Here is a 15,409-nt window from a genome sequence, read left to right as displayed (position 1 = left end):
GTCTGGAATCCCGGACAAGCAGCCAAACCAGACAAATAACATGCTGGGATTAATTAAATGATCCAATTCCTTCCGTCTCCATTGTGACGCATAACAAAGCATTCCCCCTTTCAGGCAGTATGGAGGATCCCTAGAACCAGGGAGCAATAGGCAGCGAATCGGAATATCTGTGTGTACACTATTCTGGCTGGAATTGCAGTTTTCTTGGGTCATTCACTCGATTCAAATAATAGATCCAATAAACAGCCCCCGTTCTAATCGATTTCTCCAGACTGTCTGTCGTATAGAAAGCTGCACAAAGAAATCCCAGGGTAGTCCAGGGTAATCCCATCGCCGAGCAGAATAGACCTACATCTTTACCTCCACATGTCAACCCACCCCGTTCATCCTCGTCCGTGGCCCATCGGAGTGCACCCTATATGCTCCGTGGCGGAAAGTGCGTGTGCATATGATCTCGGGTGGTGGTCCGTTCTCCCGGCTTCGCCCACGCCACACCTGCAATGCACGTTCGTAAGAAGAATTCTCCTCCTGTGGACCCCCTCCTTAGTGAGCCTTAGTGTTCATCCTCATCGGCCTCGTTGGTGGAAGGCCATGGTAGCTGCAACTCGCTCCACTTGGGCCCGTAGCCGTTCCACTTCGTCGATCATACCCGCCATGTCAACACGCTCGGTCTGTCCCAGTCCTAGTCCGCGCGCTTCGCGCTGTTGCTGGTTCGACTTGGAAAGTCTTCCAAGTTTTCCTGGGTCACCAGAGCCCAGAGTATCTCCAGGGGCTGTGGAGATCAGAAGCGGGGCCTGGTGCGTGGGCAAAGAGAGCTTCCCCTGCATCGTAGGTCCCCTGGCCGAGGCTGTGGGCGGAAGGTAACTGCCTCGCCGTGAGATGTACTGGCGGCTAGATTCATAGGCCCAGATTAACGCAACAAAAGGTAGGTGGGTTGCCCTCAGAAGCACGATGCGAACCCGCCGGATATGCTCCGCGGACAAGAAAAGCCTCATCGGGCGTATACATAGCAGTGGGATGAGGTTCTGTACGCCCCAGTTAGCGTCGCATTTGTGAGTTATGCTGACATATAGTCTGCCATGTTCCGGTTCTATACAAACCATTGGGGGCATAAAATGCGTTAACCGTCGGGAATTGCTGCTTTCTAATACGTATATCGCTAGCCTATTGTCCCCCCACCCATTAGCGATTTCCCGAAGCGAATCGTAGTCGAGGATAAACCAACTGAAAGAGATACTCCTCGCGGGCATGCGACATCACCTAGGCAATTACATAGAAGTGTTAGTTAGGACAAATCAAGCCATGAGCAAGAATAACCCTGCATCCGACCACATACCCCTTCGAGACTCATACTCATCAAGCTGACCAACGACGAAATCAGAAGAAGATTGGTCATCGATACAAAGATAATCCTACAAATCATATACATCAGCTTTGGCAACTTTGGGGTTTGGATGGTGGAGGTGCCCGTTGGTAATTCAACTGGGAACCACAAGGTTGATGCTTTCAGCCGCCATGAGTCACCAAAAGCCGTGTCAACACAATAAACAAAATAATCGTGCGTCCCAACGTGATCACATCTGTATGCGACCGACTTTCCATAAACCTTGTGGCGCAGTGTAGAGGAACTCACATCAGACCGTAACCGAAGATTGGGGAGATCTAACAACTAGCGCGTCAGCTATCTAAACGCGAGAGCCAACCATCCCGACAAGGATGCGTCGTAGCCGCTTGATACATCAGACTCACCTCATGAGCGATGTCCTGTCAGCCAATCGATTTGGCCACTGTCAGTTGAAGATCATTTTCCTCCCGTGCAAGTCAAATACGCACAAAGCCTAGCACGTTCGATCTGCCTCGCGTAGTTAGCCAGGGTCGCGGCCCATCTCCACCCATTACACCGACTCACCCGAAGAACACTTTCACCAAGATCCATGACATCTCCCGGACAGAAAGGCGGTCACGGGCAAGCATCGTGAACGACGTCAGGAACCCTGTCGGGTTCATTGGTTCGCGTGAGTTGGTTTAGCAAACCCTGACAGGGACATTGCCACATACCGATATACAACACTACAACCACGGGCATGAACCGAAAAAATGCTTTCGTCTATGCCATGTCAGCCTTGTTCCGGCATTCTGGAGAAATAGGCAAACGTGGTACCATCTCTTTCAGCACAGGTATCTGCGATGCTGTCAGTGGATCTCCTCGGCTGCAGCCATTATGCAGGAGGGAAACTGCGAACGTACCAAACTTCCAAAGTATGAGTTTAAGCTAACAAGTGAACAAATCCTACTCCGATTGTTAGGCACTCTTCGGCGGCAGGCTACAGTGGGTAGGTTGTTTTGCTTGCCTTGGAACTAAAAACAACGCCTCAAGGGAGAGAACATCGAATGAGAGGTCAGTCAGGTAGGCACTCTTGTTGGTTAAGCCAATAATCCCTGGTGAACCAATGTTGCGGTCAATGAATCTGTCAAGAGCTGCGGGACCAAGCCTGCGCTGCTTGGGGATCGTGTAGGATGGAGTAACTCACGTGTAATGGCAAAAGCAAGCCCTGTGACGATTATTCCTAGATTCCACACCTTCCAGAAATCCATCTGGTAAAAAAGCATTCCTGCATCGGCTATACCAGCCATTTCCTCATAAATAAAAGCGGCAATCCAGAAATACATCAATGTTTCAAATGTCCCTATTCCGGTCGGCTTCCTTTCAACGAGGACGGCGTAGTACAGAAAGAGGAAAGAAATAAAGAAAGCGGCTTCGAAAGCTTTCCGATATAAGGGCATTCTTAGTCGTGAATATGGGTCTGCAGTTCTGTATGTTCCGCCAAATTCAGCACCCCATAACACCCCAGGCCTGTCAAACACATCTTACCTCTTGTTGAAAAATTGCGGCCTTTTGGTGGAATTCACGCTCAGTGTATCCCAGAAGACAATTTCACCTTTCCAGATGTTATCAATGACCCGCAAAACAACTTTCTGGCTAAGAAACTTCTTTGCTTGAGCAAGGATCGCAATCTCCAGTGCATTCAATCCACGGAACAAGGAAAAGTGTTCCAGGTCATAATCATAGAGCGAGGAATGATAAGATCCCTGATGTTCTGGTTCAAAAGAGTTGCCCAGTCGTCTTATCCCAGTGAAGAATTGATACAAAGAAGAGGATGAACTCTGTAGTAAGGGGGTTCTCTCGCTGTCCTCTTGCAAATTGCCCCGGCGGCCAGATGGGCCAGTCGTTGAGGCTCCTCTCTCCGGGTCAGTAAAATTGGAAGAAGTGGGCGAGGACCATGTAAGCTCTTCTAGCAGAAACTCGATAGTCTCCCGTTGGTTGAGATGGCATAAGAATTGCCAGGCGACGTATTCACAGGCATAACCACGACTCTCGTTGAGACCCCAGTCTGCGTCATCTTCCCTGCCATACTGCCATTTCAAAATCCTGATTCGCTGTTAATCAACTTTTTTTTTTGAAAAAGGAGACTATATAGGACCACCTACATCAGTGCTGAGATAATGTACGGGTTATGAGATGTCTCTGCTAGGGAGTATGTGAGCAGCCGGAGATGCTGCCCATAGGATGATCTCATCTGCTCAAAGGTGTACGAGACATCAGATATGGCTATAGTAAAATAACTAAATGATAGATCGAGTCAGATTGTCCGGAGACATACATGAGGCTTTTGTAGGTGGATTTACTGGTGCAGTTTCCGGACCACATCGCCCAACGGCTCACTATCATCAATGATAGGAATTTCAAGGCATTCTTTTTCCGTGGGCAATATTGAAGATGATGACTCTCGTTTGATAGAACTCATTTGATAGGTATCTGGTCCCGATTCGCGCGCAGCATATATGTCGCGGTTATCCTCGTCAGTCTGAATAGTAACCTAGGTAGTATTCTACCCCTGTCGAAACAAGCTTGGCAGACGCCGTCACATCCAAACAGCGATAATATGACTATAGGAGTGAGCCCTGGATGGCCAAAAAAAGATTATGGCTGAAGCAGAAGCAATGAAATCATATCACCCCAAGTCACCAGATCCTGGCAGTTAGCGTGGCAGCGATCAAGACAACTCGTCACCGCTTCCACCCACTCGGGCCGATGTTTACGCCCGCCGACCCGTCTGATTGGGCCATTGTCGTTCCACCAGTTGCACCAGACAGTGCTTCAACTTCAGAGTTCGTGGACAGTATTTACGATGGAGTTGCGCGATCTTGGAAGTCGGTTTGATTTGAAGAATGTTGTCTTAGGCATGCTTGGATGACAATGGACCGATGCCCTAACTACGGCGTACGCAGTATATATATTACGCATGTGTGGTCCATCAGGATAGAAATCCTCATACTTTTTGTTTTCTACTAGAACATGGGCTATCCCAGATCAGCTTCCACGTTATTTGGTATTTCCAATAGTAGATCCGTTTATTCTTAGCGCTGCCCCAAGCGGCGCACTATTTCTCTCATAAAGGTGTACCGAAGGCGGAACAGACAAGGCTGAAACCTGTTAATGGCTGATCCTTATAGCCTGTTTTCCGCTTTAAACATCTACGCGCCGGGATGCCCTGTCATGGTGGTCAATTCTCCATGCTCCTGAAATTGTTTCAAAACGACACCAACGACACCCTGAATGTTGGACCCATCCTTTTCTGACCTTTTTTGGAGGCCTTGAATATGTCGTTATACCATGCATCTATCAGGCTTTTCGTTCGCATCTAATCTCTCCAAGTCTTCAAACTCCGCGTTATCCATTCTCATCCTATGGTCGCTCATAGTCAGAGCAGTTTCGGCGATTGCTACTGGCCAAATGGGGATACAGCCAAACAATATGTCGCATGTCCGGACAGCAAAGTCTGTTGTCGATTGGGGGAGGCATGTCTCTCAAACGGCCTCTGTTACGGCGCGAAATTAAATATTGCCTATCGTGGTGCCTGTACTGACGCATCTTGGCCCATAGCCGAGTGTCCACGGGTGTGCTACACAGGTATTCAACGCGGGATTGTGCATTCGAAAATTTCTAGGTGGCTAGCTAACCAGGGCAGAAATCCCATCCCAGTGGGCAAACCTCTATTCCTGTCCCAATAGCACAACCAATGTCTTTACTTGCGGCGTCGCTGGATGGGTAACCGATGTCTGTAACGAAAAGGTGGGAGAATGGAAATGGGAGAGCGGCAACATAGCTGTTACGCAGGTTGGAGTCGCGCCAAATGCGACGAATACGACAATTACACCTCCATCGACAAATTCTTCAGGAACGACAGCAGGTCCAGCTCCGTCACAATCATTTACATCAGAAAATAATACCTCGGGGTCCAAATCAACACCCATTTCTCTGGCAGCCGGTCTGGGAGCTGGTTTAGGCGCGCCCTTACTACTTGTTAGTGGTTGCTTGATTTATCTTTGTCTTCGAACCCGACGACACGCAAGATACGCAACGGAGCGAAACAAAGACGGATCTCCGGAAGGAGCCGGGTCTCTCCCTGCTGCGAAGATCGCGACACAGCAACATAACATGGCAAGTGAGTTGGACGCTGGCAAATGTGGCCGGTCCGAGCTGTATGGGTGACGCCGTTTAGCGAGCTGAGAATTCCGCTAGGCATACGAAAGACAGTCTCATTATAATTGGGTAGCGTGTAGGCTTTCACAATAAACACATATTGCTTCGGGAAATAAATGTCCATTCATTTACATGCTAATAAATAATCATCCCCTGGAAACATCTATGGGCATATCGGCTCCTGCATAAAGACCATGTGAAAACAAAGATGGGTGAGTGGAAGCTGAGGAAGCTGACATCTTGATCAAGATATTGGTCCTGGCTACCGGCTTCCTTCCCGATTTACGGCCCCCTTTTTTTCATTTTCAGAAAAAGTCAGGGCAGCATTAATTAGAGTATCAGCTGGTTACACTAGGGGATTCTGATCTCGTATAAAATCGAAGCCACTGTGTTCAGACTTGTGGTAATGAGGCGCACTCCGAGCCCCTCAGATCGGAACTGCCGACTAGCCGAAGCGTTTTCGGATACGAAGCCGATTATATAAATCTGTTAGCACAACTACTTTTGCTTCGAGTGTCCACCGGGACTCGTCTCACAGGACCAAAGAAAAACCGGAAGTAGAGGGGCGCCTTCCCCGGCGATCTGTGGGAGCAGGCCCTCTGTTTCTTGAAATGGATGAATTGTTGATTGTCTATAAATTTGGCAGCTATAGAATCAGAGGTAGATAAATCATACAGAGACCATTTTACTAAGAACTAGTACCTAGCAACGGGGTCTCCCAGCACATTCAAGCGTGGCGCGACACCCAGACCCGGTGTAGTAGGCGCCGTAACGCAACCGTCATGGATATCAGATGTACCGTCAGCTGTTTTGAGCGAAACCATGTCGCGGCTTACAAGCACACAACGTAGGTGTCTCTTGGGAATTGTCTGGCCGAGATGCACAATGGCCGCAAATGCAATGTCAGAGCCCGTGGTTTCTTGGACACTGATAGAGTACCCCGCAGCCAGAGCAATATCACGTACGCGTTTGCCCTTGGTAAGACCCCCAGCCTTGGAAATCTTCAGACCAATACCTTCGGCCCCGTCGTCTGCTATAAGCCGCACAATAGACGTCTCCTCCGTGGCGAGTTCGTCCATATTGATAGGAATGTTTGTTCTTCGACGGAGGGAAATGCATTCCCGCCAGGTGGGACATGGTGCTTCTAATACAAAATCCAGCCCATCCGGTAGTAGTCGTAGCATGCGTAATGCGATCTCAACCGATAAACCCCCGTTGGCATCGACAATGAAAAACTCGTCTGGCCGCTTGTCAGCAAGCGACGCTGCGATTCGTGCTGCATCCTCTACAGGTTCTCCGGCGATCTTGACTGAATGACCCTTGTATCCTACGGCGCGGTGTCTGGTGACATTTTGCCGCATAGCCTCTGGGCTATCCACGGGTATGGAGGAAATAATCGGCAGTTTGATACTGGTACGACCTCCGAGTAACTCGCACACGGGAAGTCCGACAGACTTGCCAAATATATCCCAACAGGCCACATCAATTGCTGCCTTGGCATGTTCGTGGCCAACAAGAGCACTGTCCATTGCATCGTTGATCCGATCCACCCTTCGGGGGTCCAGCCCGATTAGCTTTGGGGCAATCTCAGCAATGCCCGCTCGCACTCCTAGTGCGTGGGAAGCGATATATGTAGATCCAAAGGGTGTACTTTCACCCCAACCTTCAATCCCATCTTCGGTAGTGATCCGAACAACTGTGGCATCGAACGTGGTGTACGTTCGCCCGCCTGAGAGATGGTAGATTCCACCGGCATACGGCAGATCAACTTGATAAACATCAATTCGAGCGATCTTCAAAGACATAATATTGGACAGCAAAGAATGGCTTGATAAGTTTTGATAGAAGTCTCTGTTATACCTCTCTTTGTTCCTTACCAGAGCTTGGTTGGGAATACGGGGTTTCTTATACTCCAGCTGAAACCGGGGTATCAAACCTGCCGAATCCTAGCGAAGTAGGTCAGTGATCTACTGGGCAGAACAAACAGTTATACATAAAAGAGGGAAAGGTACCGAGGAAGTCTTCCCATCTGTGGCCTCGAATCGGATGACTAGCCGATCCTTGTAACCAACGGGGTCATGGACCAGATGGATACTGAACTAGATTATTTCTGGTATAACTATACACTTTTGAATTTCAAAAGCAAAACCTTGGGTTGATTTTAATCTCAATGGAGAATTTTTCTTGGGTGTACAACCTGATTGTTTCCCCCTAAACAATGTGGTGCCCTTGGATATCGCTATCCAGGACGAGAAGATTGCACTTTTCACTACGTGATAGATGCGGGTGGGGTTACGTTGTGGTACGTTGGGAGCTGTAGCACTTACGAATATAGCTAAGGGGCTGTGAAATCGTCGCCAAAAATGACAGTCTTTAGCACTAGAAACGGCCGCCTTTCCACTTTTTGGACGGCGAGTCGTTGCCTAGCTTTATTGTTCGTTCTTATGACACTAGTGTTTAAGGGTATTCGAGTCCTGGTTTTGATGGGTTGTAGATTAAACTCTAGAAGTAGATCTTGCTTGGTTATTCCGAGGGCCTTTAAGCGTGGTAGCTAACTGCCACCTTCCTCTGATAGAAATCCTAGAAATCGGTTCGATATTTCTGACTCTTTCAACTTTATACAGTTGAAAATTATACTATTAGTAGGTAGAATAAATAGTGTTACTTCATGTCATAGATAAGAGCTTGTAGCCTATAAATGGCCTTTATAGCTCAGTGGTAGAGCGCTTGACGTATGTTTCGCTCCCATTAATTCTTGATGATCCACCCAACTAACAATTATAAAGTTGTATAACTCGTAAGAGTCTATATGTGACATCAAGAGGTCTGTGGTTCGATCCCGCATGGAGGCAATTTTTTTTGCCATCCATTTGATTACATAATCAAGACTCCCTAACAGATAGGACACCGCTGGCCGTGCTAAAACTAACCGGACCCCGTTTGATAGCCCGGCTCCCGGTGGCATTAACTGCCATTTCATCTTCAGGAACCGATCCTCTTTGGCAAGGATACATCACGCATCGGCTGATGATTACGAGCCGCGATAGATTCGCGGTTGTAGAAAATACCATAATTAACATTTGCCTCAGTGCAAAAGCATACGACGTTTACTCCGCTAGATGTCGTGCGGGATACGCGCCCATTCCACTACGAAGATGCTACGTCCGGCAAGTAGACATACTTCACTTCACAGAGCCCTATTCCTTCGGCCAGTTCAAGTACATCCCAAAAGGTTTGCCTGCGGTGGATTTCGGATGCTTCTAGCTATGTCGTGCCCGCGAAGGGAGCACCGATACCAGTGTGAGGATGTGTGAAATGGTTTATTTTTCTGTTTTAGTGGGACGGAGGGAAACTACCTCTGCCTCATCATGCGACATTCAGGCAAACTACACGATTCCATTTGTACCGGTTCCACCCCCAGGGAGAAGCGTTAGAATGGAACTGGCTGCACAGCATACAAAAGGTGACGTATCCATGGCCCTTTGAGTATGGCAATGCAATGCGGCATCGCACATTTTCAACTGCAGTTCTCCTTCGAGGACCATGTGGACGTCGCGCCATCGCGCGTATGCCTCTGGAATCGCTGAAGCCACTGTGAGATCACAGATACGAGTACTACCCGTTGTGCAAAGCAGTAGCAGCACAAGGTAGTTACAAGAGTTCGGTCCCACGACAGTTCCCTCAAGGAGGGTGCGTCTGAGATTTTCAGTTGCGATTATCCGTATAATTTCGAACGTGGCCCAGCTTTTGGAGCCGGAGACCTCTGTCAGTAGCCCTCGCCGAATGATTATTGCTTTAATACGCCCGCTAAGGGTAGGACTGTATTGAAGGTCTAAATGACGGACTGAGGTACGACGCCTTAATGTGCAATGCTCACCGTGCGGAGGTTAGAGAACCAACAGCTAGTTCAAGTACACGCTCATTCGTGGAAGGTCGCCTGGAACCGCGACAATAGAGGTGCTGTAGGCCATAAACGCCATAGTCATTTTACCAGGCAGGACTCACAGACATCTGGAGATCTACGGAAAGTTAGTTTTGATAGAGGATGCAGATAATGGATGATCAATTCAGAAGCCGTCTCATCTAGCTAGCGATGGCCCCCATATAAATGAGGCCTAGCCACATGATCGCTGCATTAGTGAATGGGTTACTCTGTGCTTCGTAGGTAGGTAGGTAGGTAGGTAGAAAGCTAGGCAGCAGCCTAACAAATTTACCTGGAGAAGCTGCTATTCACCAGTTCGACGACAAGACAGCCCTGAGGTATCTTGTATGCGATACCTCTCAATGTTGTGTCATGATGAATACACCTAAAAACCCTGCGAGAATACAGTAGATTTTCCAGAGTATATTCGACCCACGCCCTCGTAAATAAATGTTTGACCATGTCACCGGTGAAGTCGGTGGAAGGAGCACAAGAAACTGAATGTCGTTATCAGATCGAGGCAGAATAGCCTCACCGCCTCCATATCATGTGACTACTACCAATTCACCTCCCTCAACGCGTCCACTGACCTCATCGCTCATTCCATGCACCAACCTCTACTTCTGTTTTGGCGAAAGCGATCCTGTAGGGTGTTCGGTGCGGCGCTCTATCTATTGCTAATTTGTGGACCCTGAACCCCGCATTTCCAAAGCATCTGAGATGAATACGCCTCGACATTATGGGCCAAGGATATTCCCTCTCAGCCCTTTCGGCGGGTTCAGCGGGGATCGACATCCCTGAACTCTCGGATTTGGCGTATGAGAAGTCGATGGGCGGTGGGAGGTTCATGAAGAGTATTCGCGCAAGACGGCGAAATGGCTTGGCCTTCGTGAAGGTAATGATGAAGCCTTTCCCCAGCATGAGGCTAGACAAATATATCGGAGCTATCTACCGTAAGTGACATTGGTCAATATCGCTGCGATGCACTCTCTGAGATAAACGGCAGGGGAACGCAAGCTGCTTTCTGATGTCCCAAATGCTCTAAGCTACCAGCGAGCGATAGAGTGCTCTAATAGTGGTTACCTGGTCCGTCAGTACATTCACAGTTCCCTGTACGACCGGATGAGGTATGTACCCCGTGTTTTCGACGTATATCTCCTCTGACAGCGATAGCACGCGGCCATTTCTAGAAGACATCGAAAAGAAGTGGATCGCCTTCCAGCTTTTATGTGCGCTTCGGGATTGCCATTCTTTGGATTTATTCCACGGGGACATCAAAACTGAAAATGTCCTGGTCACCTCCTGGAACTGGGTCTATCTCACAGACTTTTCAGCCTCGTTTAAGCCGACATTCCTCCCGGAGGATAATCCCGCTGATTTTTCATTCTACTTTGACACTTCAGGCCGGCGAACATGCTATCTGGCCCCTGAAAGATTCCTAGTTGCCGGCGAGGAGTCCGGAAGCAGGAAACTCAATTGGGCAATGGATATCTTCAGTGCAGGGTGCGTGATTGCCGAACTTTTCCTGGAGTCACCAATCTTCACTCTCAGTCAGATATATAAGTATCGCAAGGGCGAATACAGCCCCGAGCATAGCCAGCTGGCCAAGATCGAGGACCCAGAAATCCGAGCATTGATCCTCCATATGATTCAGCTGGAACCGGAGTCAAGATATTCTGCCGAAGAGTATCTCAATTTTTGGAAGAACAAAGCTTTCCCGGGGTATTTCTACAGCTTCCTCCATCAGTACATGTCTCTTATGACAGATCCTTCCTCAGGTCGAGCTCAAGTGGGGACCGAATCAGCAACTAGAGGAGAAGCAGACGACAGGATCGAGAGGGTATATCTTGATTTTGACAAAATCTCTTACTTTCTCGGCTCCTCACCCAAAGCCCAGAAAGATGGATCTAGTCGTGCTAGCGCTAGGCTTACTGGTAGCACATTCCCAGTGCAGTTAGACCTGCCTCGTTACGAAACCCAATCTTCCAAGCAGCCTCGACAAGCTGATGACGGTGTTTTGATATTTCTGACGCTCGTTGCGTCAAGTCTCCGTAATACGTCTCGGGCTTCTGCGAGGGTTAAAGCCTGTGATATTCTTCTGGCTTTCGCAGAAAGAGTGTCCGACGAAGCAAAGCTGGATCGTATCCTTCCTTATATTATGATTCTTCTCAACGATCGCACAGACAACGTCAAGGTTGCTGCCATCCGCACACTTGCGCATCTTTTAGAGATGGTTCATGTCGTGTCTCCAGTCAATGCTTATCTTTTTTCGGAGTACATATTCCCAAGGCTTCAACCGTTCGTTCCCAACTCGAACTCAACCCCTAGCCCGATGGTCCGTGCCGCATACGCTTCCTGTATCGCATCTCTCGCACAATCATCACTGCGATTTCTGGATATGATCCAAGCCCTACGGTCTGATACGCGTCTTCCGGCCCTCATACCGAATGGCTCGGAACCCAGGTGGACTGAGGATGCTACATATCATAACCTATATGACGTTGCGAGGGTCGATCTTTTGGACTATTTTGAAACCCATACCAAGGCTCTTCTGACTGATACAGACTCGTCAGTTCGCCGTTCGTTTTTGGGATCAGTTTCCAGCCTATGCGTATTTTTTGGCAACCTCAAAACCAACGAAGTTATCCTAAGTCACTTGAACACGTACCTGAACGACCGTGACTGGATCCTGAAGTGTGCCTTTTTTGAGGCGGTGATCGGTGTTGCGGCTTACGTCGGAAGCATCAGTTTGGAGCAATACATCCTTCCCTTGATGGTCCAGTCCCTAACAGACCAAGAAGAGTTCGTGGTGGAACGCGTCATTCGATCGCTCGCTGCGATGGCTGACCTGGGTCTTTTCCAGCGGTCGACCACATGGGATCTCCTCCACATCACAATGCGGTTCTTAATTCATCCAAACATATGGATCCGCGAAGCAACAGTGACGCTCATTGTCAACTCAACCAAATATCTCTCCATAGCCGATAAATATTCCATTCTCACCCCGCTGATCCGGCCATTTTTGAAGGTTAACATTGTCGGTTTTTCTGAGGGCGAGATCCTCGACGCACTCAAGAGACCACTCTCTAGGGGCGTTTACGAATTGGCTTTCGTCTGGGTGTCGAAAGCTGAGAAAGGCCTGTTCTGGAAATCAGCCGCACGTGACGGCTTCCTTGCTTTAGGAATGGTGGACGGGGTCATCCCAAGAGGTAGCCAAAAGGGTGCGGTTTACTCTCTGAACGGTCAGCCCAAGAACGAGGAGGATGAGCAGTGGATATTGCGTCTGCGGAATATGGGAATGGGCTCTGATGACGAGCCGAAGTTGTTGGCACTCAGAGAGTACATCTGGCGGGTCTCAATGCGTCAAACGAGCGAGTTCGACAATGGCACGTCGCCCTTGAACAATGTTATTACGCTGGCACATTGCGGTGTAACCCCCCAGACTGTGTTCTTTGATAAGAACCAAAACAACAAGTCACGGAAAAGCCCATCCGGTAAGGCTGAAACCAGCAAAACAGCAGACCGCAAACCGCACACCATTGCAGATGCGCTCCTGGATGCCTCCACAACAATTGATAATCCCCAGGGCTCTCGTCGCAAGCATGGGCGATCGAAGACACAACTTCACAGCGAATCGGGTGCAGCACTCAAGACCCCCCGACAGAACGCGCTGGACAATGTCCGGGCGGCGGAAGATACGCCAATGTCATCACCAGTAGCGTCATCGCCTGGGGGTGCTCCAGGTTCCAGACCCTTATCTCCTGGCTCCGACACGGATCGTCGGGGCAGAGAGAGCCCCGGGCAAGAAAGTTCATCCACACCGACTGAGACAGAGACCCTCTCTGTCACGAAGTTGGTATCTGGTGTAGAACGCAAACCTAGCGCCATAAATCTGCTCAATCGCAAGGAAACCTCGAAGGCATACGCAGAAACAAGCACCGTCTCAGCAAATGCTTTCGGTAAGGTCGACATTCCATCTCAACGGACACCATCGCGACTTTCCTCACTCGAGAGGAAGCCTGCCGAGAGAACGCCACCAAGTTATCAACTCCACCATTCCTACGGGGGGGACGATCCGGTGATTCTCAAACTCCTCGACAATGTCTTTGCGGAGAACTACCCCACGGACCTCTTTGATCTTGGACCATTCATCAAGGATGTAGATCAGAGGAAACCAATCCCCAAGGCTAGCGGCAACGACCCGACCAAGGTTTGGAAGCCGACCGGTGGCCTGGTTGCTATCTTTGGAGAGCATAGCGGGCCGGTAAACCGGGTCGTAGTGGCCCCCGACCACGCATTTTTCATCACTGCCTCCGATGATGGCACAGTTAAGATCTGGGATACAACTCGTCTGGAAAAGAACCTGACCCCGCGGTCGCGTCAGACCTACCGCCACTCCACCGACGCTAAGGTCAAAACGTTGGCGTTTGTTGAGAATACACACACGTTCGTCTGCGGTGCCACCGACGGGAGCATCCACGCCGTCAAGGTTGATTACCACGCCGCGAATGACACCGTCCGATACGGGAAGCTTCAACTTGTCCGTGAGTATCAGCTGCCATCGACAGAGGATGAAGGCACCGAATACGCCGTGTGGATCGAGCACTTCCGCGTGGAAGCGCAGTCGATTCTTCTGGTCGCAACCAACACCTGTCGGGTGCTGGCTCTCGACATGAAGACTATGCTCCCAATGTACATTCTACAGAACCCCATTCACCACGGAACGCCCACCACTTTCTGCTGCGACCGCAAGCACAACTGGTTGTTAATCGGCACGACGCACGGCCTCCTCGATCTCTGGGACCTCCGGTTCCGGGTGCGATTGAAGGCGTGGGGCCTCCCTGGCTCAACCAATATTCACCGGCTCCAGGTGCACCCGACCAAGGGGCGTGGGCGGTGGGTGTGTGTTTCCAGCAGTGGCAGCCACGGCAACGAAATCACGGTCTGGGATATCGAGAGGGTCCGTTGCCGGGAGGTCTACCAGGCCGACTCGCCACAGCCAGGGCATCCGGAGGCGAACGGCGACCACGCCAAGGCGAGACTGCCGTACATAAGTTCGCGGGACTACGAGGCGTGGCATGTGGAGGGCGAGCGGCCGGAGGGCATGTTAAGTCGATTTGCAACGGGCGGACCGGGGTCTGGGGCCGTCGAACCGGGGTCTGGGCCCTCGTCGTCGGTGATGCCGGCGCGCATCTGCGCGTTTGCGGTGGGATTCGACGCCCCCCACGATGGCAAGGACAACAGTACGCGGTGCGGATTTATCGTCTCAGGGGGAACGGATCGCAAGATCCGGTTCTGGGATCTGTCCCGGCCCGAGCTCTCTTCTATTGTCAGTGGGCTTGACGCCGTCTCGGACGGGGTGGCGACCGGAAAGCCGCGGTACGAATTGTCCCAGCCGGGACCATCGCTGGTCGTGACGACTGAACATCTCCCGAATCCGCCTGCGTCGGGAGCCGGGGGGAAGGGGAGCAGCAAGAAGGGGGCGAGTGGACGACTCCCGCGGAGTACGGTGATTAGTCTACAGCAGCAGCAACTGCTGAAGAGCCACCTGGACTTTATCCAGGACGTTGCGGTGCTACGGGTGCCGTATGGGATGATTGTGAGCGTTGACCGGGCGGGGATGGTCTATGTGTTTCAATGACGGGGGGTTCATGTACCATATGATGTGATGTAGGTATTTGCGGAATACAGCGTTTTCTCGGTATTGAGGCGATGGCAGAAAGTGTATCTGCCCGGGTTCCAGCGGTTGTGGCTGGGGTGTTCGATAGGGTTCAACGGTGTGCAGCAGTGATCCTTCCAAGAGGTTGGGTGGAAGACGTGTCGAGAGGAGATGAGATGATAGATGTCTGCATACGGCCGGGTGGTGGGATATGAGCTGTCAAGTGACAGACGGCCAGTGATTGTGCATGTGGCGGGTGGGAGATGGCAGGAGATTGGGCATT

The 15,409-nt window shown here is 50.3% G+C and overlaps 3 protein-coding genes across 3 annotated transcripts; 1 reads left to right on the top strand and 2 right to left on the bottom strand.

Moving 5' to 3' along the window:
* Positions 1 to 389: 389 nt before the first annotated feature.
* Positions 390 to 4,013, bottom strand: BDV59DRAFT_65571 (uncharacterized protein). The gene is made up of 16 exons (XM_073696846.1): positions 3,688 to 4,013; positions 3,490 to 3,624; positions 2,873 to 3,430; positions 2,532 to 2,812; positions 2,352 to 2,439; positions 2,248 to 2,290; positions 2,162 to 2,182; positions 2,059 to 2,107; positions 1,910 to 1,994; positions 1,834 to 1,852; positions 1,750 to 1,764; positions 1,634 to 1,662; positions 1,337 to 1,412; positions 1,226 to 1,260; positions 1,101 to 1,164; positions 390 to 1,025 (listed from the first exon to the last, which is right to left on the bottom strand). Exons 1-16 carry the CDS (start codon positions 3,804 to 3,806, stop codon positions 567 to 569), a joined length of 2,076 nt encoding a protein of 691 aa, XP_073546297.1. The 5' UTR covers positions 3,807 to 4,013; the 3' UTR covers positions 390 to 566.
* A 2,227-nt stretch (positions 4,014 to 6,240) lies between these two features.
* BDV59DRAFT_203439 (mandelate racemase/muconate lactonizing enzyme family protein) lies at positions 6,241 to 7,350 on the bottom strand (the record flags this gene model as incomplete). Its single annotated transcript, XM_073694269.1, has 1 exon — positions 6,241 to 7,350. One exon carries the CDS (start codon positions 7,348 to 7,350, stop codon positions 6,241 to 6,243), a length of 1,110 nt encoding a protein of 369 aa, XP_073546296.1.
* Positions 7,351 to 10,206: 2,856 nt separating this feature from the next.
* BDV59DRAFT_194241 (ubiquitin-binding serine/threonine protein kinase VPS15) lies at positions 10,207 to 15,108 on the top strand (the record flags this gene model as incomplete). The annotated part of the gene is made up of 4 exons (XM_073692360.1): positions 10,207 to 10,420; positions 10,474 to 10,594; positions 10,641 to 10,779; positions 10,813 to 15,108. 4 exons carry the CDS (start codon positions 10,207 to 10,209, stop codon positions 15,106 to 15,108), a joined length of 4,770 nt encoding a protein of 1,589 aa, XP_073546295.1.
* Between the last annotated feature and the right edge of the window lie 301 nt (positions 15,109 to 15,409).

Source organism: Aspergillus ambiguus, assembly GCF_047715705.1.
Source record: "Aspergillus ambiguus strain CBS 117.58 unplaced genomic scaffold BDV59scaffold_24, whole genome shotgun sequence".
NCBI lineage: Eukaryota > Fungi > Ascomycota > Eurotiomycetes > Eurotiales > Aspergillaceae > Aspergillus > Aspergillus ambiguus.
The sequence above is the reverse complement of the archived record's forward strand: the minus strand, read 5'-3'. Positions and strand labels throughout refer to the sequence as shown.